At 27.8% G+C, this 26,845-nt stretch overlaps 2 protein-coding genes across 3 annotated transcripts; both read left to right on the forward strand.

The window, feature by feature from the left end:
- The first annotated feature begins 470 nt into the window (after nt 1-470).
- Nucleotides 471-9,056, forward strand: LOC105151480 (uncharacterized). The gene is made up of 6 exons (XM_011065204.2): nt 471-1,730; nt 3,094-3,335; nt 4,551-4,820; nt 5,480-5,607; nt 5,837-6,002; nt 7,154-9,056. Exons 2-6 carry the CDS (start codon nt 3,096-3,098, stop codon nt 7,550-7,552), a joined length of 1,203 nt encoding a protein of 400 aa, XP_011063506.2. The 5' UTR covers nt 471-1,730; nt 3,094-3,095; the 3' UTR covers nt 7,553-9,056.
- Nucleotides 9,057-10,840: 1,784 nt separating this feature from the next.
- On the forward strand, nt 10,841-25,248 carry LOC147910305 (uncharacterized). Of its 2 annotated transcripts, XM_087404111.1 has the most exons (6): nt 10,841-10,951; nt 12,308-12,555; nt 13,026-13,295; nt 22,882-23,012; nt 23,251-23,416; nt 24,139-25,248. In XM_087404111.1, exons 2-6 carry the CDS (start codon nt 12,310-12,312, stop codon nt 24,535-24,537), a joined length of 1,212 nt encoding a protein of 403 aa, XP_087260237.1. In that variant the 5' UTR covers nt 10,841-10,951; nt 12,308-12,309; the 3' UTR covers nt 24,538-25,248. The 2 variants fall into 2 exon arrangements, with proteins under 2 accessions (XP_087260237.1, XP_087260236.1); XM_087404110.1 differs by lacking the exon at nt 10,841-10,951 and having other exon boundaries at nt 12,250-12,555.
- The last annotated feature ends 1,597 nt before the right edge of the window (nt 25,249-26,845 follow it).

A 26,845-nucleotide genomic window follows, 5' to 3' on the forward strand; every position in this document is an offset into this window, starting at 1 on the left:
AACTGTAGAAATTGCGTCTTATGTTAATCAAATAGGAAGACAACTTAAGACGAGAATTGCGGAACATCATAACCATATTAATTGGAAAACTTCCAATCTTTCAGTAATAACCATGCATAGATTATAATTCAAACATGATTTTGATTGGGATAACATTTTAATTATGGATGAAAAGCCGTGCTACAGTAAACATATAATTTCTAAAATGATTAATAACAAAAACCAGGAAAATAGTTTAAATCTATAGACTGATACCATAGGTCTTTATAAATCATATTTATTAATAATAAACAGTATATGACTTTGCATCATCGGTTATTGATTCATTTTTGCGAGCCTTTGTTTAGTCGTAGCTAATTTCTTGTAACGTTAACATGTATAATATTAGTCCGACCATCTTGTTTGTTAATTATGCGATTGACTCTTTTTAAGAATGTTACTGACCACTGGATACATATTTATAACATTTTCATACTTTGTGACTTCTCCGGTGAGTTTTATTTTAATTGACGTTTATAATAAATAGTCTGGATGGTTCTCAATTTTTTTAGCATTACTTAGATATTACTTTTATACTACAAGATCCATGGAAATTTTAAGCAGTCGAGCAACTGATTGGGAACAATTTCCGTCGGTCAACGTACAATCCATCGGAGATGGTTAACTTATCTTTATTTTTATTTTTATTTGATTTATTATTCCACTTTATTATGAGTTACGACTGCGATTTTAATAAATCTGAAGATGGCTCGATCAAGAAGACGAAACATGTAATTTTTATTGTAAGATATTTTATATGTTATACCATCAAAAAATTTTTAGAATAATGATATCGAGAATAAGTATTAAAAAATTGACATGTGTTTATTAAAGTTTTACTGTTTTTTATTCTTATATGCCCTTTTACTTAATTTTATTTTTATCTAATAAATATGTAATTGTAAAATGATTATAAAATGCCCCTAAGAACTATGAAACGTTGACTATTTCGAGAGTATATTGAATCTTAAAATCTTATGATTTTATGCAACAATATTGATCATCGAAAAACTTTGTTTGTTACACATCGGAACAAAGATTAAATATAAATTATTAAAATATTTACACCTCAAATTGAATTAATTTAGTTTCTCACAAATATTATTTATAATTAATATTGTTTAATTTTTTGAAATATCATTAAAAATTTTATTCTGACAAAACTTGCATTATATAGTGAATCATCTTAGCGCAATTGCGAAAGTTTTCATCAATTCATATATATTGTCATTTTGGAATTTTATCATAATTTGTCTTTTGGGAAGATAAGAATTAAATAAAGCTAATGATGATTTGCACATATATAATAATATTGTTTACTGCGTAATTTTTTTATAGCTCTGTGATATACGTTAATTAATTTTTTGTGCAATTCATACATGTTATCGTCTTATCATATAATCGCTGTGTTATCGCTAATTATCGTTTGTTATCGCTTATTATATCCTGTAAGTTTAGTGCTTATTGCTTGATTGAAGAAATGAGTTAGATATTGATCTAATCAAGAATAATCTTATATTGAAGATTCTAATGTAGATAAACATGTGATGAATAAATTTAACAATGAAGATATAAAGCCTGTAAATTTAGTCCTGCTTGTATCATTTTAAAGCTGACTTACGGAACGAAACAGTGAAATAATATAAGAAAAATTAACGATTGAAGACGAAGAAGAATAAAAACGTCATCAGGTTAGTGTAATGCTTTTAATGTAATGCTTTTTATCAATACTTTAGATCCGTCTTTTATTTCTGCATTAAACTGCAGAAATAGAATTTTTTTTTTACTTTTATGAAATATTTATCTAATAAATAAAAGATAGTTGATACATAGGATATGATGATATATACACTTGAAATTGCAAAAACATTAAATGTAGCATTTATTACTCAGTTTACTATATCATATATTATTATATATCATATAAATTCAATTATTTCTTTAGAAAATTTACTTTATGAATAATAATTTACAGTTTAACATATTTGAAGATATAAATATATATATTTATTTTTACAAATATATTTTTTACTTAAGCTTCAGTAACAATTCAAATATGATATTAAATATAAATATTGTCTTTTATTATATTACAAATAATCAAATAACATTATAATTAATATGTATCTATACATGTTTATAATAATCACATATTATACATATGATATCCGAAAATTATTAATAAATTTATGTTGTGCACATTTTTAAATATTTTTCTTTAATTATATGCGTTATATTCTCAAATCTAGATCTGTAATGACTCTACAATGAATCTGTAGTTGGAAGTCTAATGGCGAATTCGATTGGAAGAACTAATGCGCACTAATGCATATTATTAGCGTTCTACACTGATTTAATTTGAGTATATAAATGAAATGCAAATATTTCAAATAATAAAATACATATTTTACCTAAGTACAATAAAATGTATTGAGTATTTCAAGATTTAAATCGATTTCTGTGTTTATATATAAACATATTTTTACGTTATTTTATGTATGTTTTTAATATGCATACTGAATGCGCCCAATCGAATTCGCTATAAGTCTTAATCAGTAAAGTTGGCCAATCAGCTTTAATCGTACAAGTTGGCTATTGCTACGGATAAGACTTAGGACTACCGACTATCTATTTATTACGGGATCAGCATAACAACTGATTCCAATAACTGTAACAAGTGTAATAACTAACCGGCACTTAGAGCCGGTTATTATAGGCGTCTTCATCTTATATTTTCTATTAACAAATAACAAAGTTAATCATGCTATTAAATTATAAAAATAATTTCTGTGTCGTTTAAGCATGTGACTACTGAAAAATTTCCTTGCGGTGTATATATATATATATATATATATGTGTATATATAAATATAAAATTTTGCAACTTACATCCAATATTGGCTCTCAGCCCCTAATACATTTTAATTGATATTTTTACATATTGGAACTGTTGTAATTAATTGTTTTAGTTAAATTGTTTTTGTGTTACAATGTAATACAATAAAAAAGGACATGACTTCTTGATAAATATCTTTAATTCCAATTCTACTTTCAGAAATGACGCTAGAAACATCATGGCTGGATAAATGCTTTGTGGAAAAGATCTTGCGAAAGTCGGAAAACGACGATTCGATTAAAGTGATGAATATAGTTTTGAAATTGGCTACAAGCAAGGGTGATAACTATACTAGCGACATAATTAGAATTACTGTCGAATATTCACGTGGCCCTAAGATTAAAGAAAAAAAATCCATTATTGTCAAACTCTCTCCTGTACATGGTGTTCGACAAAAAATCGTAAGTTAATTTAATGTGTGCAATGTTTTTAATAGAGGAAGAGAAATTGCTTTAATGTACAATTCTAATATCAAAAGAGAGAGGATAATTGATAGAGAGAGAGAGAGAGAGAGAGAGAGAGAGAGAGAGAGAGAGGTAACAGATTTATAAAGAAATTTTAAATCTAGACGTAATTCATAGATTAATTACCTATATTTTCTAAAATTAAAATAAAAAATTATATGACTGATATTTGATATTTGAAAGAATATTATCTGTTCAGAATTTTTTTCGTTTTTTTTAATTAATATTTATTAAAGTAATTATAGAATTTTCGAGAACATTGCATTAATTTTTTTAAATAAACTTTTATAAAAACTTTTATAAAAATCCGTAAATATGAGTCTCTTTCTTACATTCTGATTTAGATCATTAAAATAAAAAGAGAATTAATTCAGTACATGTAAGTAATTAATTATTTGCCTTGAGGTTGTTCCGCTCGATACCTTGCAAGCTCCTTTCTTCTCTCTAATTTATCTCTCTAATTTTCTCTACTGCTTCTCATTTTCTTGTGACATCCATACAACATTTGCAAAAACATTGTTAATTACGTGCTTGCACTAATTACCAAAATACGATAATAGCTAAGCCGTTTAATATAGCACTCCCGTTAATCACATGCGACATGTATTTTATACTATCTTGCGATAGAAAAATAACACGAAAGAAATTTGATTACATAAAGTGATATTTTCAAAGCACGCAAATTAGCATGTAGACGTCAAGCGGTTCTAATCTATAACTATCACTAATGTATAAACATTGAATTTATGCTACGCAATTGAAAAATATGAAATACAAGCTTGGACGTATTTATAGGGATGTAAATAAATTAAAAAATTTGGAAGTAGCTTCTCTCTGATGTTATGCGAGAAAATCGAATTGGTTTATTAAAGTGTGATGGACTGTTCAAAAATATATAATTAAAATATGTTATTATTTGCATATAACCATTGTGATGGATGCGTTCAAAAGCAAATGCATCTATATTGCAAATCTCGTAAAATTACAATACTTTATATTCAAAGAAGACATTCTTTATTTGTTTCAAAACAAATTTCGAAACTTTATACTACATAAATTTTATATATAGATCTTTACGTAGCTTTTATATTACAAATAATTGCATGTTAAATTAAAGGTTCTACTTATTTATCTTAAATAAATTTGTCACAGGTCACACAAGCAGGTTTCTTTCAAACAGAGATATCGATGATGTCGGATACTTTGGATAAAATGAATAAGTTGTTGGGGTCGAAGCACCGCTTGAGCCCTAAAATTCTCTATGTGCAAAATGAAAATCCAATGCTTCTAGCGATCGAAGATCTCGCATCTCTCGATTTTCGAATGGCTGATCGTTCATCTGGTCTCGATTTAGATCATTCTCTACTGGCATTTCGCGGACTTGCCAGGTTTCATGCAGCCTCCGCTGTCTTATGTGAGAAGGTAAATCACCAGGCGTGACACATTCAATTGCAACATCTCAATGCAGTTAATAAGAATTCGGATCAATGGAATGAGTGCAAGGACCATTGAAAGATGAAATTTACGCATTAATACATAAAAAACTCTTAATATTAAATATAATTATATAATTATATAATATATGAAATATATTTTCCCGGGCAATCATCTAATCCGAATAAGAATTTCAAACTTTTGTAATACGAATATTTCAAATTATTGTACAGTATTCATTTTGAAACAAATTAAATTTAATAGAAACGAACACTCATAATAAATAGCTAGAAAAAAAAATTTTTGAAACTTAATTTGGCATATTTTTTTTAAGTACATTTTTGCGCAGAGTACAACTTGCACTCGCTCATCTCAGCAGACCTGATAAAAATTTGCTTAAAAATTTTTGAAGACGTCCCTTGTAAAATTTTTTCGACATGCGTACTAGGCTCTCTCGTAACTTTCTTCAAAAAAGATATTCCTTAAATTCGTGAAGACATATATATTACTGTGTTGATTTCTTGTGTAGCTTATTGATCTACATAATAATTTGAATTTTCTGTTCCCACTGCAAACCTAATTATTTAACTCTATAATCCAATGGAAAATATTAAAACATATTTTAATAAAAATATTCTGATACTCAGAACCCGAAGCAAAAAGAGATGTATTTAAAAGAAAATATATATAATAAAATGCCAGAAATAAAATTGTTCCTCATTATGGGTATTAAAGCTTTAGCAGATGAGATTGCAAACTGGCCAGAAGCAAAAAAGTAAGATTTGTATTTATGACAATATATTTATTACTTTACTTTTTAATTAACGTTTACGATATTCTATTATACATGGCATTAGATAGGCATTTAATATGAAGAGAAAGATAATATTAAGAAGAAAATTGCAAATATAAATACAAATTGCATTGTTTAGTGCAAATATTTATATTACCTTCACATAAGTTTTTTAAATATAATTTTATATTTGGTTGGTTTTTGTTGCTAGATACTCGGAAAAAGTTTCTAAACTTTCCGATCACATGTACCAAATAGGACAAGATGTACATAAGCTCTGTGAAGATGAATTTAATGTTATTATTCATGGTGATTGTCATGTGAATAATATGTTATTCAAATATGACTATAATGGGAAACCTATTGATCAGATTTTTGTAAGTATTATTACGTCATAAAAAATCATGTACTTCCTTCAAATAGCTCATTACTTTATTATAATCATAACTTTATATTGGGACTAAGGTTAAATAAGAACTCTAATTTTAATTAAAACCATTCATGAAATTTTTAGTATATATTTACATATGATAAGATGAGTTCCAGATAACATACATGTTGCATAAAATATCTTTTAGACATAAGATATCTGAAAGATGCTCATCTTATGCAACATAAATGTTTGGAGTGTTTGGGGTTTACTTTGAAAATATATCTTTTATACATATAGACAAATATAAATTTTATTATGAACACAAATTAACATAGCTCATTGTCAATTACATTATTCCAATTATCTACATTTCTGAATTTTTATTGTATTTTTCATAGTTAAATGCAATGATATAAATTTGCATAACAATAAATTAACCGATATTGTTTCCAAAGACACTATTATGGTACATGTTAGCACAATTTAATTATCTGCAATTTTAGCTACACCATGGTGAAAATTTTTTTTATAATTTTATACGAATTGGAGCATTTTTCAAAAATACTCAGAAATATTCGAAAAGTTTACATCTTCTCTCAGAACTTGTCACATTCTGAAATTTCTCATCCCACAATTATTAAAAGGTATTTTTAAATTTTTTGTAACATTTCATCAGAAATTATACTTACAAAAAATCTTAAAAATCTTATGATATTTTATAATTAATATATACGAAAAATTCTGAAAAAAGATATATATTTTCTGAGAAATGTTCCAATTCATATAAAAAATGTGAGAAAGTTATAAAATTATGGAGAAATTCTGAAAAATTATGTGAAAAATGCTGAGAAAAATTTTCACTAAGGCAGCAATCAAAACAAATAGATAGTGACGGTATGAGAAACTTGAAAATGGAATGAGTGAATAAATGCATTGTATTCAGTACATCGTGTAGGCATATTCGTATGCTGATGTTATCATTTCAACGTTGTCATGGCAACTTCCTAAATATGATGCTTCATTTTTTTTTCCTTTGTGTGTGTGTGTGTGTGTGTGTGTGTGTGTGTGTGTGTGTGTGTATGTTGCACAGATTTTATCTCCAATATGATTGACTTAAAAAATTTATGCATTAAAAATATTTCTTTAATATTGCAGGTAGACTTTCAATTGTGTACCTATGCATCAGCGGCACTTGATCTTATCTATTTACTCAATTCAAGTATTTCCTTCGATGTTATTGAACACAAGACAGATATTTTATTAAACGAATATCTTCACACTTTGTCAACAACTATGAACCAATTGAATTGTAAGACGCAACCGCCCACTATGGAAGAACTGAAGGCTTCCATAAAACGAAAAGCTAGTTATGGAATGATGATATCTTTCAACGTTTTACCATTCATGCTGTGCTGTAAGTCTGAGGCAAAAGATTTGGATGAAGTACTATGCAATAATACTTTTGTGAATCCAGGTTTCAAAAATGAGACTTTTAAAGAAATATTGATAAAAAGACTGCCACTATACGATGAGTGGGGTTTGCTGGATCTCTAATGTATAATTCACATTTAGTGATATAGAACATTAAAGTTGAAAAAAAATAGAAGTCTGGGAAATAATAATTAGATGTAAACATAACGAATACATTAAGATTAATAACAATAGACGAAGAATGTTGACGTTTTCAAAAAGGGTTTTTTTTTCAACTAATGAACGTGAAATTGTATATGATTTTTTTTGATTCGATAAATTAAAAAATATTCTTTTATGATAGTTTCACTTTTGTCTCGTTAAAATTTTAAAATAAATCGTGATTTTTTAAAAATATTCTACCAACATATCAGCGATAACGGGATATATACATATACGTAGATACATTTTTTTTTGTCATGTAAATACTTAATTCAACATACGAGGAGCAGACTTCCAGATTTTTGTCCAAAATTTTATTTATTGAGTTAAAGATGGCATAGTGTTCAGTGTTTAGGTTCAGAGATTTAAATTTTGAACTACTCTATGATGTTTTGAAAGATTTCTACACCATCAATTTATGTGCTGACATTCGAAATGCATTATGTTCTTTAATTAGAAACAAACAATGTATATTTGTTTAATATTTTTAGCAAATAACGCATTTTGTTCCTCATATGTTAACAAAAAAAAATATTAAAAGAGATGTGTATAGGGTAGGTAATCCAAGAATCAATAGTACATTATGAATCATTGCGATATTTCGTAAATGCGAATCCCTCCTCGACTCTCTAGTCACATTTTAAGAATTCCGGCAAAGTACATTAAAGTATAAATTTTTTTTAAGTTTTACGTATTTTTTATGTTTTTGTTATTATACTTATCTTTTTTTTCATTGTGCAATAGTTTTGTGCACATTTGGCTTTATTATTCTGTAAGCAACTTTTCCTGTTACATTATTTTACCACATTATTTAGGAGATTATCATAGAAAAGATTAGGCACAATGAATCATTTTGATATAGTGAACAATGAAACATGGTATATTATAGATCACATAATCTTTTTTACGATAATCTTTAAAATAATAATTCATTGTAGTAATTATTTATAATGCGATCCCTCTGCTCCCTCCTAAAATCTTCATAAAAATATACATTTGACGCGTTTTCACTCAAAACGAAAGAAAAACGCGGTGGTCAGCCTTGTGAATCCTTACCACTTTATAATTTATTTTATAAATAAACATTTTAAAATATAGCTAAAACGAAAATAATCCTAACAATTCGCAACAAAACATGTAGTATTAAAAATAACATGGTTCATTGTATAACACCCCCTTGTACACGATGAATTATTTCCCATTTTTTTAAATAATCGAGATTGTGACTAAACTTCAGGAATAACTTAAAAGTTATTATTTACAGTATATAGTCAACTAAATTCACACACACACACACACACACACACACACACACACACACACGCGCGCGCGCGTCTTTCGGAGATCCGTTGGATATATTATTTCAGAGCGAATATTGTATCATTCTCTAAACTAAATCCTAATAAATTTAATTATACTATAATAATATTTATACATGTACAATCTTTTATCTACCATTTTATATGTTCAAATAATAAAATTTTATTTATACATTTTATGTATTAATTGTAAACTTATAATATGTAGAGTTTTCAAAAATGTCGATTTTTGATAGTTCAAATAATTATACTTTTTTGAGCGATTTATATTGTACTATTTTTTTTTGTTAGTCCAAAGAGTCAACTAAAAATATAGGTTTTTGCTTGAACATTAAATTTGAGAATTTTATATCCAAAGTGATCATTTTTTGCGAATTTTTCCAATAAAATTTCTTTGAAGCATTGTAATTAATTAAAAATAAAATATTATTTATTATAATTCATATCTGTCTCTGTCTTTGTCTAACTTTGAGATATAAATTTCACGTTTTGAGCTAAAAAATATGTATTGTATTACTTAATAACAGCTGCTCAAGCGTTGTCGTGATTGATCTCCTATCTCCCGCCCGTCGATGTACATTAATAATTTGAATTTATAATTTGTTTTTATATTGTTCATCACTATAATATAATAATTTAATTTATGTTTGATACTGACTATATTTCACTATATATCTATTATATAGCACTATATATATCTATTAATATTGATATGTATTATATTAGGTGTTGGAATTAATTCGTAGCGTTTTACAAGTGATGGGAAGTACTTTCATTAATGTATTTTTTAATGCTCATGTGAAATAAATAACATTCTTTCATTAAAAAACGCTACGAATTAATTCCAACACTTAATATATTATATAATACATTATATATAATAATATTATTATATGTTTACTATATCGAGTATATTCAAATTTCACTTTAATATTACGATTTAATAAATAAAACAAAAAATTAATATACTTTGTATCTGTTTGAAATTTTCATTATTTTTGTTTTTTGCGCAAATACGTAAAATAAATATTTTTACAACTTATATTTTTTTCTGTTACGAACTTTTTTATATACTGACAAACTTTATATTCTCAACCCTGTAAAAATATCGCGTAGGGGTATGTTCGAATTCTCATCTGCTCACCGGATGTCATGTCATCCGAGGAGCATACAAGTGAGAATAAGAACACGACTCAGAATATATAGTCTAAGTAAATCGAAAGACAATTGCCTCTTATAAATATTTAATTGTAAAATGAGTAAAAAATGCAATGCGCGTAAGAATTATCTTTCGAAATAATAGTCATTTTGAGCGTATATTTAATCAGAATCTTCTGATTTTTTGCTACAGTGTTGATCATCGTAACTGCAGTGTGATTGAAAAACATTTGTTACACATCGGATCGGTGATGAAATTATTAAAATATTTACATCTCAAATTGGATTTGTTTAATTTTTTTATAAATATTATTTAGAATTCGTATTAATTAATTTTTTTTTCAAATATCATTTAGAAATCTTATTCTGATAAAACTGTTGCATTATGGTAAATCATTTTAGCGCAATTGCGAAATTTTTTGTCAGTTCATACTGCTATTTTGGAATTTTATCACAATTTGTCTATTGGTGAAACAAAGACTAAACAAAGGTAATGATGACTTGCATACATATTGTTTACTGTGCGATTTTTTTTTGCTCTGTGACGTTAATTAATTTTCTACATATGCACATCGTACATGTTATCGTCTTATCATTGCTCTATAGATTTAGCATTGATTGAAGAATAAATCTGCATGAGTTGAATGTTGATCTAGTTAAGAATAACCTCAGTTGCTCAAGACTCTAATGTAAATACCATGCACGTGTTGAATGAATGGATGATATTAACGTCAGATATAAAGCCTGTAAATTCTGTTCTGCGTGTATCATTTTGAAGCTGACTTACGGAACGGAACAGTGAAGTAATTTAAGAGAAATAAAGACTGAAGACGAATAATTTTAGGTTAGTTCTTTTAGTGTATTGCTTTTTGTCAATTACTTTAGAATCGTTTTTTATTTCTGCGTTAGACTGCAGCACTAAAACTTTTTTTCTTACTTTCATGAAATATCAAATATATAAAGGATAGTTGATACAAAAGACATGTTTGATTTAAAATTGTTGGAAAAATGTTTTTAAACAAAAGTTGTACGATTTCAAGAGAACGTTAAAGTTATAAAGAAAAAAATATTTTTATATTTTTTTTTGTTTAATAAAATACCCTCACCACCCATAATTTTCTTAAATTAAAAATTTTTTTTTATCAAATTAAAGATTATTTTTTTACAAATTCAATCAAGATGAAGTTACATTACGACACATTATTTTCGAGAAATAATTATTAACGCTTCCATGATTATGTACACTATCCATGCTCATATGCGTAAGTAATTGTCGTCGGAAGAATAAAATATATAAATTAACAAATAAGGAAATTAACATGATTGATATTTGTTACAAATTATAAATAATGTTAAGAGTTATAATAATTTTTATTATTTCTCCTTAAAGTGAATAAAACTTTTTTATTCATCTCTGTACTTATAATATCTTAAGAATATTTCCTTAAAGTTATTTTCAGTGCTTTTTATGCTTTAATATCTTATTTACTTGACATTAAAAATTACGTAAATGACAAAATGTGCATGACACTTTATTAAAGGAACATAATGCCAATGAGAGTTGATACAGTTGTGTGTGTAATTAAATATAATATTATATGTCAATTACCAATTAGACGCTTCAACTATAAGATTAAGTGCTTGTGTTATTTGCGATATATTTTGAAATTTGAATCTGTAATGCTAATTCTACAATGAATCTGTAGTCGGAAGTCTAACAATAAGTCATAATTGATGAAATTGATGACCAATCAGCGTTAATTATATAAGTTGGCTACTGGTCAGCTTTACCGATAAAACTATCGACTCATTTACCGAATCAGCGTAATAATTGATTCTATTAATTGTATTAAGTGTAACAACTAATCCTGGACTCACCTGATTGTTACAGGTGTCACTTTATATTTTTCATTAATAAACAAAAAAGATAATCAAACTATTAAATTATAAAAATATATAATTTCTGTATTGTTTAAGCATGTAGCTACTGAAAAATTTTCTTGTGGTTTATAAATATTAAAAATTTATTTTAGTAACATCCAGCGTTGCATTTCAACTCCTAATACATTTTAATTGAATGTTTTTACATACTAAAGCTGTTGCAATTAATTCTTTAAGTTAAATTGTTTTTGTATTTTGTAACACGGCGAAAAGGATATGATTTTTCGAGAAATTTCTCTAATTCCAATTTCACTTTCAGAAATGGCCTTAGAAACATCGACATTGCTAAATTTAAGTTTCGTGGAGAAAATCCTGCGAAAATCAGAAAACGACAATTCGATTCAGGTGATGGATATATTTTTGAAATCGGCCACAGATAAAGGTGACAATTACACTAGCGACATGATTAGGATTACTGCTGAATATTCACGCGGTTTTAAGATTAAAGAGAAAAAATCAATTATTATCAAAATCTTTCCTATACATGGTATTATACGACAGAAAATCGTAAGTTAATTTAATGTGTACAATGTTTCTAATAAACGAGAAGTTATTTTAATATGTTGTTAATATTAAAAGAGAGGGGAGGAGAGAGAGAGACAGAGAGAGAGAGAGAGAGAGAGAGGAAGAAGGAAGGGACGGAGAGAGGGAGGACGGAGAAAGGGAGGGAGGGAGGAAGGGAAGAGATAAAATTGAAACAAATTTTATCATTTCAAGATATATTTCTATTCAGAAAGATTGGAACAATTATTTTTGGATAATCAGTGATTAAAAATGAAATCATCTTCATAAATCAAGTTTATATAAAGAAATGTATTGTATTTAAAGAAGATATTCTTTATTTGTTTCAAAATAAATCTCAAAACTTTCTATTATTCAAATTTTATATATAAATCTTTACATAGATCTTTATAAATAATTGCATGCTTGTTAGATTAAAGAATTCCGTTTGATTACTACAAACAAATTTGTCGCAGGTCTCACAAGCAGGTTTTTTTCATATCGAAACATCGATGATGTCAGATACTTTAGATAAAATGAATAAGTTGTTAGAACCGAAACATCGCTTGAGCGCGAAGATTCTCCACATGCAAAATGAAAATCCATTACTTTTGGCAATCGAAGATCTTGCGCCTCTCGGTTTTCGAATGGTTGATCGTTCGTCTGGTCTCGACTTAGATCATTCTCTATTGGCATTTCGCGGACTTGCCAGATTTCATGCAGCCTCCGTAGCCTTATGTGAGATGGTAAATCATCATGCTTTATTCATAATCAGTTACAACATTTTATTGCAATTATAAAGAATTTGAATCAATGGAATGAATGCAATGATCATTCAAAATTCAAATTTACGCCTTAATATTATATATAAAAAGCTTTTAATCCTTAAGTAAGCGCACGAACAAAATCACACAAATAGATGCATGAAGTCAGAAATGATTCCAACTTCTTTTTTTTTTAAATTTAAGTAAACCAAGAGAGATATTGCAAAATAAAAATAAATTAGTTAGTTTGATAAAATCATCATTTATTTATCGATTGATAATCAACTTTTACAAGAAATAAATCAATTCTCTTAAGGTTATTAAGAAAGATAGATATCTTACATATATTCAAATTACTTAAGGGGATGCTGGAGCGAAGGCCGAACTTGATCAAGGTCGATATTACAGGTTTTCATTTCCAATGTATAATCTGCTTACGCCCTCTGAAGTTAATATGATCATGCAGGAAATTCGATCGATTAATTATCGATATTTTTATTCCGTTTCCTACATTACCATCTTAACAGGGACGTGTATTAGGATCGGTCCCACAATGTAAGATTTATTTTGGAAAATTTTCCAATTTTAGAATTGAAAAAAAAATAAACATAATTGAAGTTAATCTTATATTTGTAGAATCGGACCTTAGAAATTTAGTTGCATTATATACATATTTAGTTGTATTATATACACATGCAATGTAGACCGTGTTCTAATATATATCATCAGTACTAAAAGTCTGTAATATATATAAAATACAGATTTTTAATTAAATTAGATATATCGATACGAAACCGTAATAGCACTTTTTTCTTACATCCAATGCCATTTTAGGTTACGATAATATATTATCATAAATGAATATCATAATATATATATATATATATATATATATATATATATATATAGATATTCATGCAGATATTCTCTATGTCCATTTTTGCAATATTAAAATTTTATATTATAATATGTATAATGATATATAAAATGTAATTCTAATGTTGTATATAAAAAGACATTCATGAATACGAATTACAATTACATTTTATGTGTATTATAATATATGTGTATATACACAATAACACAAAAAATATTATTGACATATTAGTGAAGACATAAACATGTTAATGAATTAATGATATATGCAATATTAAAATTATATTTTGTACATTATTGTGTATATGTACATTATAATACATATAAAATATAATTATAATTTATATTCACTAATAATGTTTTGTTATATGTTACAACAATGTTAGAATTATCATAGTATAATGTACATACAATTTTCTATATTAGATATATAGTCGACATATTAGTAATGTATAAGTACTATAAGTATCTATCTCTTTTTATTAGACAGAGTAAAAAGAGTTACATTATGTATGTGCAATGTCGTATTCATTTATATATATATATATATATATATATGAAACACGTGTCCATATATTGACAGTAATATATGTTACATCTTGACTAAACTCTAAATGATAGGAAAAATCATAGGAAAAAGTGATACTACAACTGTATTTCGATATTCATTGCGAGTACTGAAAATACGTAACTATAGATTTTCAGTATTGACAGTGTACATTGACACATGGGCCTATATAATAGCATTTTTCCTGTCGTACAATGTCATTTTAGGTCAGGATGTGATATGTATTAGCTATATATAGATATATTACACATATAATATACATAGCTATACCATTTTTTGCTATGTTTAATAAAAATATGTAGAAGTTAATCATGTTAAAATATTAGTGATGTACTTAAATATAATACACACATAGGCAATATTGTACAATATTGCATATATGTACTATAATGTGTGAATATACATACGTTGCAGATAGAAATTATCAATGCTAAGCTGTTTATGCATTCTCTGTGTTTAAATGTGCAATATTAAAATTGTATACATATATAAATATATATATATAATGCATGTATATATATATATATATATATATACATACACACACATAAAATGAGGATTTATCAGAGGATTCGTAATTTGATTATTTTTTTAAGATGTTACGTCTGATGTTCGTTGTATATTCTGATATTGAAATATAAAAGTATATATCACTAATATTTGATCCTAAAAAAATATATCTCTTTTTATTAAACGTAGAAAAAAGAAGACATCAGTACACCTTTTTGTTATACGTAACAAAAAGAGATGAAGTAGCTACACACATATGTGAATATGAATTAGAAATATATTTTATAATGTGTGTACACATCATAATGCACATAAAATATAATTCTAATATTCACTAATAGACTGTGTCTATATTATATCTGCATGAAAAGCTAAGTATGAGTAACTTCTATCTCTTTTTATTATGGGCCTTCTACAATAACACATTAGTTACAAATCAGAAGTCAGAAGCTAAAAATTGATCAATCACAGCCAATTTTTAGCGTTTGACTTCTTATTTATGGCTGATTTATGGCTTATAATTGTAAAAGGCCCATTAAACATAATAAAAAGAGATGGAATAGTTACATATGTATGTGCAATGTATTTACGTACTGACATGTTACATCCTAAGTTAAAATGACATTGGGAATAAAGGAAAAAGTGCTATTACATTACACGTGTATACATGTATTTCAAATACATGGTTGCATCCGAAAATATATCTAAGTCACAGTCAGAGTGTTCATTTAGTAAAAATATACTTATTGTAACTTGCTGTTAGTCAACGTACATTGACCTGTAAGTGTATATATTTGCTAAAACACTTTGAATATGATATACTTACATACATTTCATAAACGTACAGCATCGTACAAAAATTATGCATGTGACTATTGACTGTGTAATGTATGTTGTATATATATATATACATATATATATATATTAGGTGTTGGAATTAATTCGTAGCGTTTTTAATGAAAGAATGTTATTTATTTCACATGAGCATTAAAAAATACATTAATGAAAGTACTTCCCATCACTTGTAAAACGCTACGAATTAATTCCAACACCTAATATGTATACATACATATATGTATAACATATATATTATATAGGGTGTCCAAAAAGACTCCGGATTTAGGAGCTGAATATAAAGATGACTATAACTAATCGTAAAGGAATGTGAACGTGTATCGGCATGCATAGTACGCCAAAATATAATGCGTTGCCCTATGATTCACGTTCTACGATTCAATTACGACAATCCTTGTGCTAAGGCTATTACATAACGTTTTTAGAAAAAACGTTTCAGACAAAAGTTGTAAGGTTTCAAAGAAACTATTTACTGATATTCAGTTTTTTTTCTTCATTAGTTTCTTTGTTTCGGTTATGTCAAGCAATTAGCTTTTGATTCCATCATGACAATGCATCTATTTGCATTTCTTTAATTGCAGACGCAAAATTCTATAAATTGATTCCGTAATTGTATTTCACCAAATTTAATAATCGAAATGCTTCTGCCAATAAATTAAAAATAGTCAGTACATATATAAACGCCTTTGACATTTATTTGTAACTAGCCAAAGCACGATTTACGGCTGTGGCATTTTGTTATAACTAGCCAGCTCACAATTAATGCCTCTGGCAGTAAATTAAAAATAGTCAGCCCACGATGAACGCCTCTGACATTTGTCTATAACTAGCCAAAATATGATTTATGGCTGTGACATTTTATTATAGCTAGCCAGCTCACGATTAACGCCTCTGGCAGTAAATTAAAAATAGTCAGCCCACGATGAACGCCTCTGACATTTGTCTATAACTAGCCAAAATATGATTTATGGCTGTGACATTTTATTACAGCTAGCCAGCTCACGATTAACGCCTCTGGCAGTAAATTAAAAATAGTCAGCCCACGATGAACGCCTCTGACATTGGATCATAATTAGGCAAAGCGCAATTTATTGTTATAACAATAAATTTAATCATATCACTTGTATGATAAATAAAAGTGATATTTTTACGAATAACATAAAGATGCTAACCTTTCTCATTCTGGCTTTATAGGGTGCCAACAAAAAACACACATCATAATAACCAATTTTGGTCTTCTAGAGTGCTTTCCAACAAAAGACAGTGTGACACGGTGTATTATTACAATCTTGTATATTACGATAATACAAGGATGAGATATTGTACTGAGTCGCTTGTTATAAAGCACCCATAACCTTCTCTTATCAAAGGCAGACAATATTCTGCTACTATTTTTTCTATTTTGTGAACAAAAAACACTATATAAATATATATATATATATATATATATATACATATACACATATATACATACACATACACACACACACATACACACATATATATATATGGTATGTGTAGAACACTACTACACTACACTACATTGATAGTACTGTTGCGGCAATGATACTGTGAACGCGGGTCATACTGGTTACAGCTGATTGACTCGTATAATGCCGTTGTTTTCTACACATACAGCGTCACGCAAAATGATATATGTATGCATATATATATATATATATATATATATATATATATATAATACACATACATACAAAAAATTGTTATTTATCACTCTAAGAAAAAAGATACATAATCGATATCATGATCACATTATCTTTTCCTTAGCGACTAATTAAGAAAAGGCGTTCACCGTATCTAAATTCACGTTATTGTAAAAAGACTCTCTATTATCTTTGAAGTTCTATTATTGATACGTCATTTAAATGTATTCTCCAGGTTTATTCCACTAAAAAAAAATACAAATAGATGACCAGATGTATGATGCGGTAAAGTAAAATTTTATATTACATTCTGTGGCATAAAAACGTGATCAGTAACTCTTTGAAACTGAATGTATCATAAAAATAATAAAGTAATATTTTAAAAGTACATTACATTTAGTAAAATGCATTAAGTTATTAATATGATGTTCAATCACCATTATTAAGAAAATACAATATTATGTAGGAAGGAAAATATTTTCATGACAATTTGCTGGAAGGTATGGTCGCAGCATGTTTCTTATACTATGACACTTTTGAGATACACGTCCACGCGTGAGCGGTTCGGCCGTCAAGCGTCGAGCGATTGTGAAGGAAAAGTAGGCAGCATTTCAGAAATCGGCTCGAAATGCGCAACTAATTTCGAGCACATTGAAGTATACGTATATAATTTTTGAAATTTTATAAAAAGTATATTTGGAGTAATATGTTTATTAATAAAATTTTTTTTTTAAAAAAAAATTTTTTTTAAAAAATTTTAAAAAAATTTTTTAAAAAAGGGGAAAAGCGAATCGAACATAGACTCCAATATTCAAAAACCCTTGCCCCAAAACGCCCAGCCCCCGTTTTTCTTGCGATCACCTCCCCCAACGCGATACTTAGGGTTGGGGAAAGTCAAAACTTTGTATATCTCAAAAATTTTTCCCCTTTTTTGAAATTTTTTTTTGGCATTCGCATTTTTTGCTGGTTTTAATGAAAAAATATTGATTAATAAATTTAAAAAAAAGAAAAAAAAAAAAATTTTAATTCGCCAAAAAAATTGGAGATTTAACCCCTTGGGGCGGATTTATTTTTCCCCCAAGAAACCAAAACCCGAAGTCTGTCAAAAAAAAAACCGGAAAAACGGAAACCTTGTTCTTTTTTTTAAAAAATTCTTTAATTTTTTTTATTTCGATAGGGGGGACAGAAAAAAAAAAAGGGATAGAAGCTCCAGGGAAATTTTGGTTCCCGGCGACACCCCAAACCTGGACCCCTAAAAAAAACAATGATCACCCCCGGGTCCTTCTTTTTCCTGGGGGTTTTGTTTTAAGGACCGAAAATATTTTCTTCGACATCTCGACCTTTTGGGGGGTTTTTTTTTAAAAGGGGAAAAAAACCCCCTTCTAGACAATTTAAAATTTTTATTAATTAATTTTTCCTTTTTGGCCCCCCCTTTTAAATTTTTACGATGGCGGTTCCTATTAATAGCCTGGAACAATTTTTAAAATTTTTTGGGGTTTCGATTTTTAAAACCGGGGTCTCAATGATATTAGTGAAAGTTTTAATCATATCCTTTTTCCCTTTAAAATATAATGAATTTTTTTCAAAACGTATTTTTAACGAAAAAATTTTTACTTTTTTCCGGGGTGTATTTTAGGTACCCGTTCTTTTTGGGGTTTTTTAAAAAACAAAAGGGGGCCGGGGGCGATAGGGTCAGATCAAATTTTTTGATTCCATGTTCAACCTTTTGTTTTTTCCTTTTTTTTTTTTTAAAATTTTTTTTTTAAAAAAAAAATCCCCCGTTTTAAAAACCCCAACATTTACCCCAATTTTTTTTTTAAAAAATTTTAAAAAATTTATGTGCTTTGTGGCCAGAACTAGTTCCAAAATTTAAAACCAAATTTTTTCTGGGGGTTTTTGGCCTTTTTCCCCCCCTTTTTACAACCGCCAAACCCCCCGGGGTTTTCCCCGCTGGATCGCGGGGGACATGCACCTGGGGAGCGCCTTTTATAAGAAACATGCTGCTATCTACCTTCCACATGAAAATTATCATGCAACATTTTAGCATAAATTTTTTATTATAAAAATTTTTCCCCTTCTTACTAATTGTTTTTTCTTAATAATTTTTTTGAAAAAAACATATTAATAATTTTTAAAATTTTTTTTTAAAATTATGTAAAAGTTTTTTAAAAATTTACTTTTATTTTTATACATTACATTGATACTTCGGTTTTCTTTCAAAGACACTGAACCCCCCTTATTTTGCCACCAAAAATTAAAAACTTTTAAAACATACTGAAATATAATTTTTAAAACCCAATTTTAAACGATACAAAAAAATGCTTTTAATTTTAAATGGAATATTCCCCTTCAATAAACTCCGGTGATGTCTTCTTTTATTTAAAAATTTTAAAAAGAAGGCATTTGAAAAAGAAAATCACAGAAAAACTAAAAGGAAAGGAAAGGTTGATATTGCTAAAATACGGGGGGATAATTTTTTTGTGCAACCTCCTGAAAAAACAACCCCCCGCGCTCGTTTTTCCGGGGTTCGCTCCGCCGTCGAGCCTTACGGGGGGGGCGGGGGGAAAAAAAAGGGGGCCCAAAAGTGCCCAAAAGTCACCCAAAAAAAAAATTTTTTCCAAAATTTAAAATTTGGGGAAAATACCGAATCACTTTAATAAAAAAAAAAATTATTTGTAGGGGTTCATTTTTAAACACAAAAAAACCCCTTTTTATTTTTTAATTATAAATTTTAAATTACAATCATCCTTATAATTATATTAAAAACCTTTTAAAATTTATTAAAGGGGGGCCTTTTTTTGATTTGATTGATTTCCCCAAATTTTTTTTTTGGATATAAATTTTTAAAAAAAAAATTTTTCCCCCAAAAATTAAAAGATCGACTTACAAAATTTTACAGAAACAAATTTTTTTTGGTTTTTTTCCCAAAAAGGAAATTAAAAATTTTTTAATAAATATAATTTCAATAAATTTTAAAAAAAATATATTTACCTGTAAATTGTTTGGGGTTTAAAAATGTCCTTTAAAAACTTTTTAAAAAAAAAAAAATTTGAAAAAAAAAAAGGGGTTACATGGGGGCTCTAACATTCAATCTCGATCTTACGCGTGAGACCACCCGATTCTTGCAAAAATTTTCTATGAAATGGTATTAAGGCTCCTGGAAAAAAATGAAAAAACCCCCAAAAATTCCCTTTTTTTTAAAAATTTTTGGGGTTTTTACATAAAAATTTTTTTGGGGGATAGGATTAGCCTAATTTTTAAACCCCTTTATTTTATCTATAATGTTCCCCCCCTTTTAATTTTTTAAAAAAAAAAAACCCCCGACGGGCCGAATTTTTTTCCGAAAGCATTTTCGGGGGCTAAAACAGCGACCGAGAAGGGGGGGGGGGGGGGAATGAGGGAAGATGAAGGAGAGGGGAAATTTGAGAGGAAAAGAGAAAAAAGAGAGGAAGAGGGGGGAGGAGAGAGAGAGAAGGGGGGGAGGGGGTCCCCAAGTTAAAACGCTTTTTTTTTTTTCCCCCCACTCGGCATGGGGGTCTCACCCCGATTTACAAAAAGTTTCCCCTTTTCCCTTTTTTTTTTTTTTTTTGTCTCACCTGGGCCCCACTTTTTTTTTCAATATTCGTTCTGCAAAATTCAAGAAAATTTTTTCTATCGTTCTGGGGTCATCTCCTACATCAGAACGCATGATTTTCCCTTCCCCCAAAAAACGTCTTGATAAATTTCTATATAAAAAAAATATATTATTATGGCTTTTTTCCCCTGAAATAAAATTTGGGGGTTTTTTTCAATTTCCCCAACCATTTCTAAAATTTAAAAACCTACTACTTTTTGCCCCCCGACCGATAGGGGGGGGGCCCTTTTACTTAAAACGACATCCGATCAAAATGGGGGTGTAAAACAATAATTTCAGACCTTGCCTAATACTGGCATTTCAGAAAAAAAAAAAAACCAAAAAATTTAAACTTTTCTATGGTTCAGCGACGCACTTTTCATGACAGCGCCGCTGTCGGAATATCGCGGAACTAAAATACTGCTCAGTTTCATGGCTTCACGTCAATTTCACTCGTAATATACAAACGAAATTTTTGGATGCACCTTTCTCTTAAACTAAAACTCCTACCGCGTTTCTAAAAGCATGGGATTGTTCGTTTAGGTTTTCTACAATACGCTAGCTACTTTTCATGAACGTGCAAGATCTGAAACTCTTATATGCAACACATATTGTGATGTGTTGACTACAGAAGCCGATAACAAAACTGTAAGTCTTTAATTTTTTTTCGTTTTTCGTATTCAAATGTAGCTGGCGCTTTGCGTTGTTGTCGATATTTTAATTGTGGAGAAGGATTTTTCAGTCCATAAACACAGTTATGAGAAAGGTGCTTTTAAAATTTAATGATAAAACAGGACACTCCAGCATCCCCTTAAGTGATTCTGATTCCATGCGCCTATTTAAAGGAAAGCTGGAGTAACTCAATTTTCAATATTGCAGTTTAATAAAAATCTTTGAATTGACTAAATGGAATAAAAAATTCTTTTATAGGATTAACGTAAAATCCTGATGTGGTGAGTGGATGTTATACTAAAATCGAAAAAAAAGTAAAAAACTTTTTTAACTCTGTTTTTATTTTAGTATAAAATTCACTGCACTACATCAGGATTCTGCGTTTACTTTAATTCTGTAAAAGGATATTTTATTTCATTGCAATGTCAATAATTGGATCACTCCAGCATTCCTTTAAAGATTATATTAAATATGTTTATATAATTGTAAATAGTAATCTTTATATATGTGAAATTTTTTTCAAGGGAAAATGTACAATCCAAATAATAATTTCAAATTTGATAATACCAACATTTTTAAATATTATACAATATTTATTTTGAAATAACTTAAATTTGACAGAAACAAATATCTGTAAATAGTGCCAGAAATAAAATATATATTTTTAAAACTTAATTTAGCTTATTGATCTTTATAGTAATCTGAATTTCTTGTTCCCACTACAAATCTATATAATTATTCAACTTTATAATCAAATGGATAAATACATTGAAACATTATATCCTTTAATAAAAATATTCTATTACTTAGGATCCGAAACAAAAAGAGATATATTCGAAAGGAATGTTTCATAATCAGCATCCGCCAGAAATGAAATCTTTCTTTATTAGGGGTACTAAAGGTTTAGCAGATGAGGTTGCAAACTGGCCAGAAGCGGAAAAGTAAGAATTGCATTTATGACAATATGTATTGTTTTACTTTTTAATTAATGTTTATGATATTCTATGATACATGACACTAAATAAGTATTTAATATGAAGATCATGTTAAAAAGAAAATTGCAAATATAAATACAAATTGCATTGTTTAGTGCAAATATTTATATTACATAAGTTTTTTTTAAATATAATTTTACTTTTATTTAGTTTTTATTCTATGTTTTTATTCTATATACTCTAGATACTCAGAAAAAATTGCTAAACTTTCCGATCACATGTACCAAATAGGAACAGATGCACAGAAGCTCTGTGATGACGAATTTAATGTTATTACTCATGGTGATTGTTCCGTGATCAATATGTTATTCAAATATGACAATAATGGCAAACCTACTGAACAGATTTTTGTAAGTATCATTTCGTTATAAAAAAATCATGTATTTCTTCTAAATAAGAATGTTCATTAATTTATTATAATCACATCTTCATATTATAACTTAAGACTAAACGAAACTCGTGAAATTTTTAATTTATAATTGCATGGGGGGGGGTGCAATCATTTATATTGCTGAAACAATTTATACTTTAAAAATACATCTTATATACTTAAACAAATGTAAATTTTATCATAAATAATTTAATAGTTTAAGCATTTTATTCCAATTATCCACATTTCTGAATTTTTATCATAATTTTCATAATTAAATATAATGATATAAATTTTAAATAACGATAAATTAAATAAATAAGTAAACTGTTCTGAAAAACATTGTTACGGTACATTGTATTAGCATAATTTAATTATCTGCAATTTTAGCTGGAGCAATTAAAACAAATAGAAGGTACCGGTATAAGATGTTTGGAAAATGGAATGTTTTGAATAAGTGCATTGTATTCAGTATAATCATGTAGGCATATTCGTATGCCGATGTTATCCATTTCTGAGCTATAAACGTTGTTGTGATTTGCTAAATACGATGCTTCACTTTTTTTTCCTTTGTGTGTGTGTGTGTGTGTGTGTGTGTGTGTGTGTGTGTGTGTGTTTGTATGTGTGTGTTGCACAGATTTTATCTCTAATACGATTGACTTAAAAAATTCATAGATCGAAAATATTTATTTAATATTGCAGGTAGACTTTCAAATGTGTATCTACGCGTCAGCGGCACTCGATCTTCTCTATTTGTTCAATTCAAGTATTTCCATTGATGTTATTGAACATAAGACAGATATTTTATTAAACGAATATCTTAACACCTTGTCAACGATTATGAAACAATTGAATTGCAAAACACAGCCGCCCACCATGAAGGAACTGAAGGCTTCCCTTCAACGAAAAGCTAGCTATGGAATGATGGCATCCTTCAACATTTTACCACTTATGCTGTGCAGTAAAACTGAAGCGAAAGGTTGGGATGAAATATTGGGCACTGATACTTATACGAATCCAGGTTTAAGGAGTGAGAGTTATAAAAAAATATTATTAAAAAGACTGCCACTATACGACGAGTGGGGTTTGCTGGATCTTTAATGTACTTTACATTTAGTGACAGAAAGTTAAAGTAGACAAAAATAGAAGTTTAGGAAATCGGGTATTTGATGTAAATAGTTAATAAATACATTAAAATTAATAATAATAGACGGAGGATGTTTTAATTTGTAATAAATGTTGATGTCTATTTTCAAAAAAGTTTTCTTTTCAATGAATAAACGTAGAATTGAGTAATGACATTTATTTTTGATGCAAAAAAGCAATTATATTTTTTGACGATTTTATTTTTGATTCATTAAGATTTTAAAATAAATTGTGATTTTTTAAATATTTTATCAATTTGTCATAGATAACGGTATATGTATATATATATATATATACATATATATATATATATATATATGTACATACATATTTTGTTTTGTTATGTAGATATTGTCTAATTCAACATATGTTAACAAAGAAAATGACGTTATCAAAGAGATGTAAAATATTACCTTTTACCCCTACAATACCAAAAATTGTGATATAAATTGTGATATAAATTAATTCGAACTGAAGTATTTAAATTGTATTAACATAGAATGTGAGAAATAAGAAAAATTGAAAAAAGTTACAAACGTAATAAGTAATAAAATAATCGGAGCATATGATGTACGTAAATTTGAAATTTTATTCTAATTTTTTGCTAAATCTAAAATTGTAAATTGTTGGTCAATAATTTAATAAAAGAATATCGTAAATTTACAACTGGTCCTTTATTGTTAGCTATATATGTTATATAATGGTTTTCTAATTGTCCCTGCGTCGCCTGATAAAAAATATATTATTTGTATAATAAAGTCGTACTATATCACTGAAAAAATTGTATTCTTGAAAGATGTACTTAATATTTCATCTCTTAACAGATATAAAAATATTTCCTCTTAAATTAATAATATATTCTTGATTTGCGAAGACAATCGTCATACATGCGCGCTTCACGTGCTTTTTGATGATGTCCTCCTTAAAAATCAATCTTTGTCTGAAACATTTTTCTCTAAAATGTATTGTTCAAAAGATATTTGAGATCGTCGTTTAAATAGCATCTTGTACGTTTTTATATTAAGAATATGATAATTTAGATAATTTCCTTCTTAAATTAAGAGGATCGTTTTGGCGATTATTTTAAAGGAAAACTATATTATAAATGGGATATTCTTAAGTTAAGAATACAATTTTTTCAGTGATATCTTGCAAAGAAATGTATTCTTTTCTGATTTTGAACTTTGAATATGTTGTTTTATAAACAAAAAAATCGTTTAGAAATTTTATGTTGACAAAACTGTCGCGTTATATATGATGAATCATCTTAGTGTAACTACAATTTTTCATTAGTTTGTGGCCATCATTCTGGAATTTTATAATTTATCGGGAAAAATAGAAACTAATCGTAGATAATGATGACTTGCACGGATGTCGTAACTCGATAACGTTTACTGTGCGATTTTTTTAATGGTGCGACGACGTCAATTTATTTTCTACTGCACCGGAAAATATCGCACGTGCTATCGTCTTATCGTTGCTCTATTATAGATTATTATAAAAACTTTAAGAACACAAATCCGCTTTAAATCATAAGTTCTCTGCGTTAGAAACAAATTCGCCATTATAAAAACAAAAATTATATGAAAAAATAATTTGTGTTTTTAAAATTTGTTTTTAAAGCTAAGAATTTGTGTAATAAAAGCAGAGAATATTTATTTTTAGAAATTAATTAATGCTGAACAAGTGATCACAGTGCATACTTATGACGCATATTCAGTATATATGGCTGTGACAGATTTTCTAACCTGAATAGTCGTCATAAGCAGCTTTAACAATTCATAGGTCGACGTTTTTTCTTGTCAAACCTTTATTTTTATGCAAAAATACATCAATTGTGAGTATATTTTTATCAAAATTTAAGTAACTAAATATTCTTAACATTTATCGAAATAAAGCCTGTGATGAATGAATAAATGTGTGTGAATGTACCGACTGGTACCGATATATATTAGTTATAAAGCCTATTCTGTTATAAAACTTAAATTCTGTTCTACGTTATCATTTCGAAGTTGGCATTACGAAACGGCATAGTAAGAGAAATAAACGACTGAAGTCGATAACGAATAATTTCAGGTTAGTCACTTTAGCGTATTACTTATTATCAATATATACTTTAAATCTGTTTTTTATACCTGCATTAGAGCGCATTAGAAAATTTTTCTCGCTTTCACGAAATAGCATATATATATATATATATATATATATATATATATATATATGTATATATTTCACTTTAAATTCTAAAAGTGTAATGTATTTC

Source organism: Acromyrmex echinatior, chromosome 3 (genome assembly GCF_024713525.1).
Source record: "Acromyrmex echinatior isolate Ae372 chromosome 3, ASM2471352v2, whole genome shotgun sequence".
NCBI lineage: Eukaryota > Metazoa > Arthropoda > Insecta > Hymenoptera > Formicidae > Acromyrmex > Acromyrmex echinatior.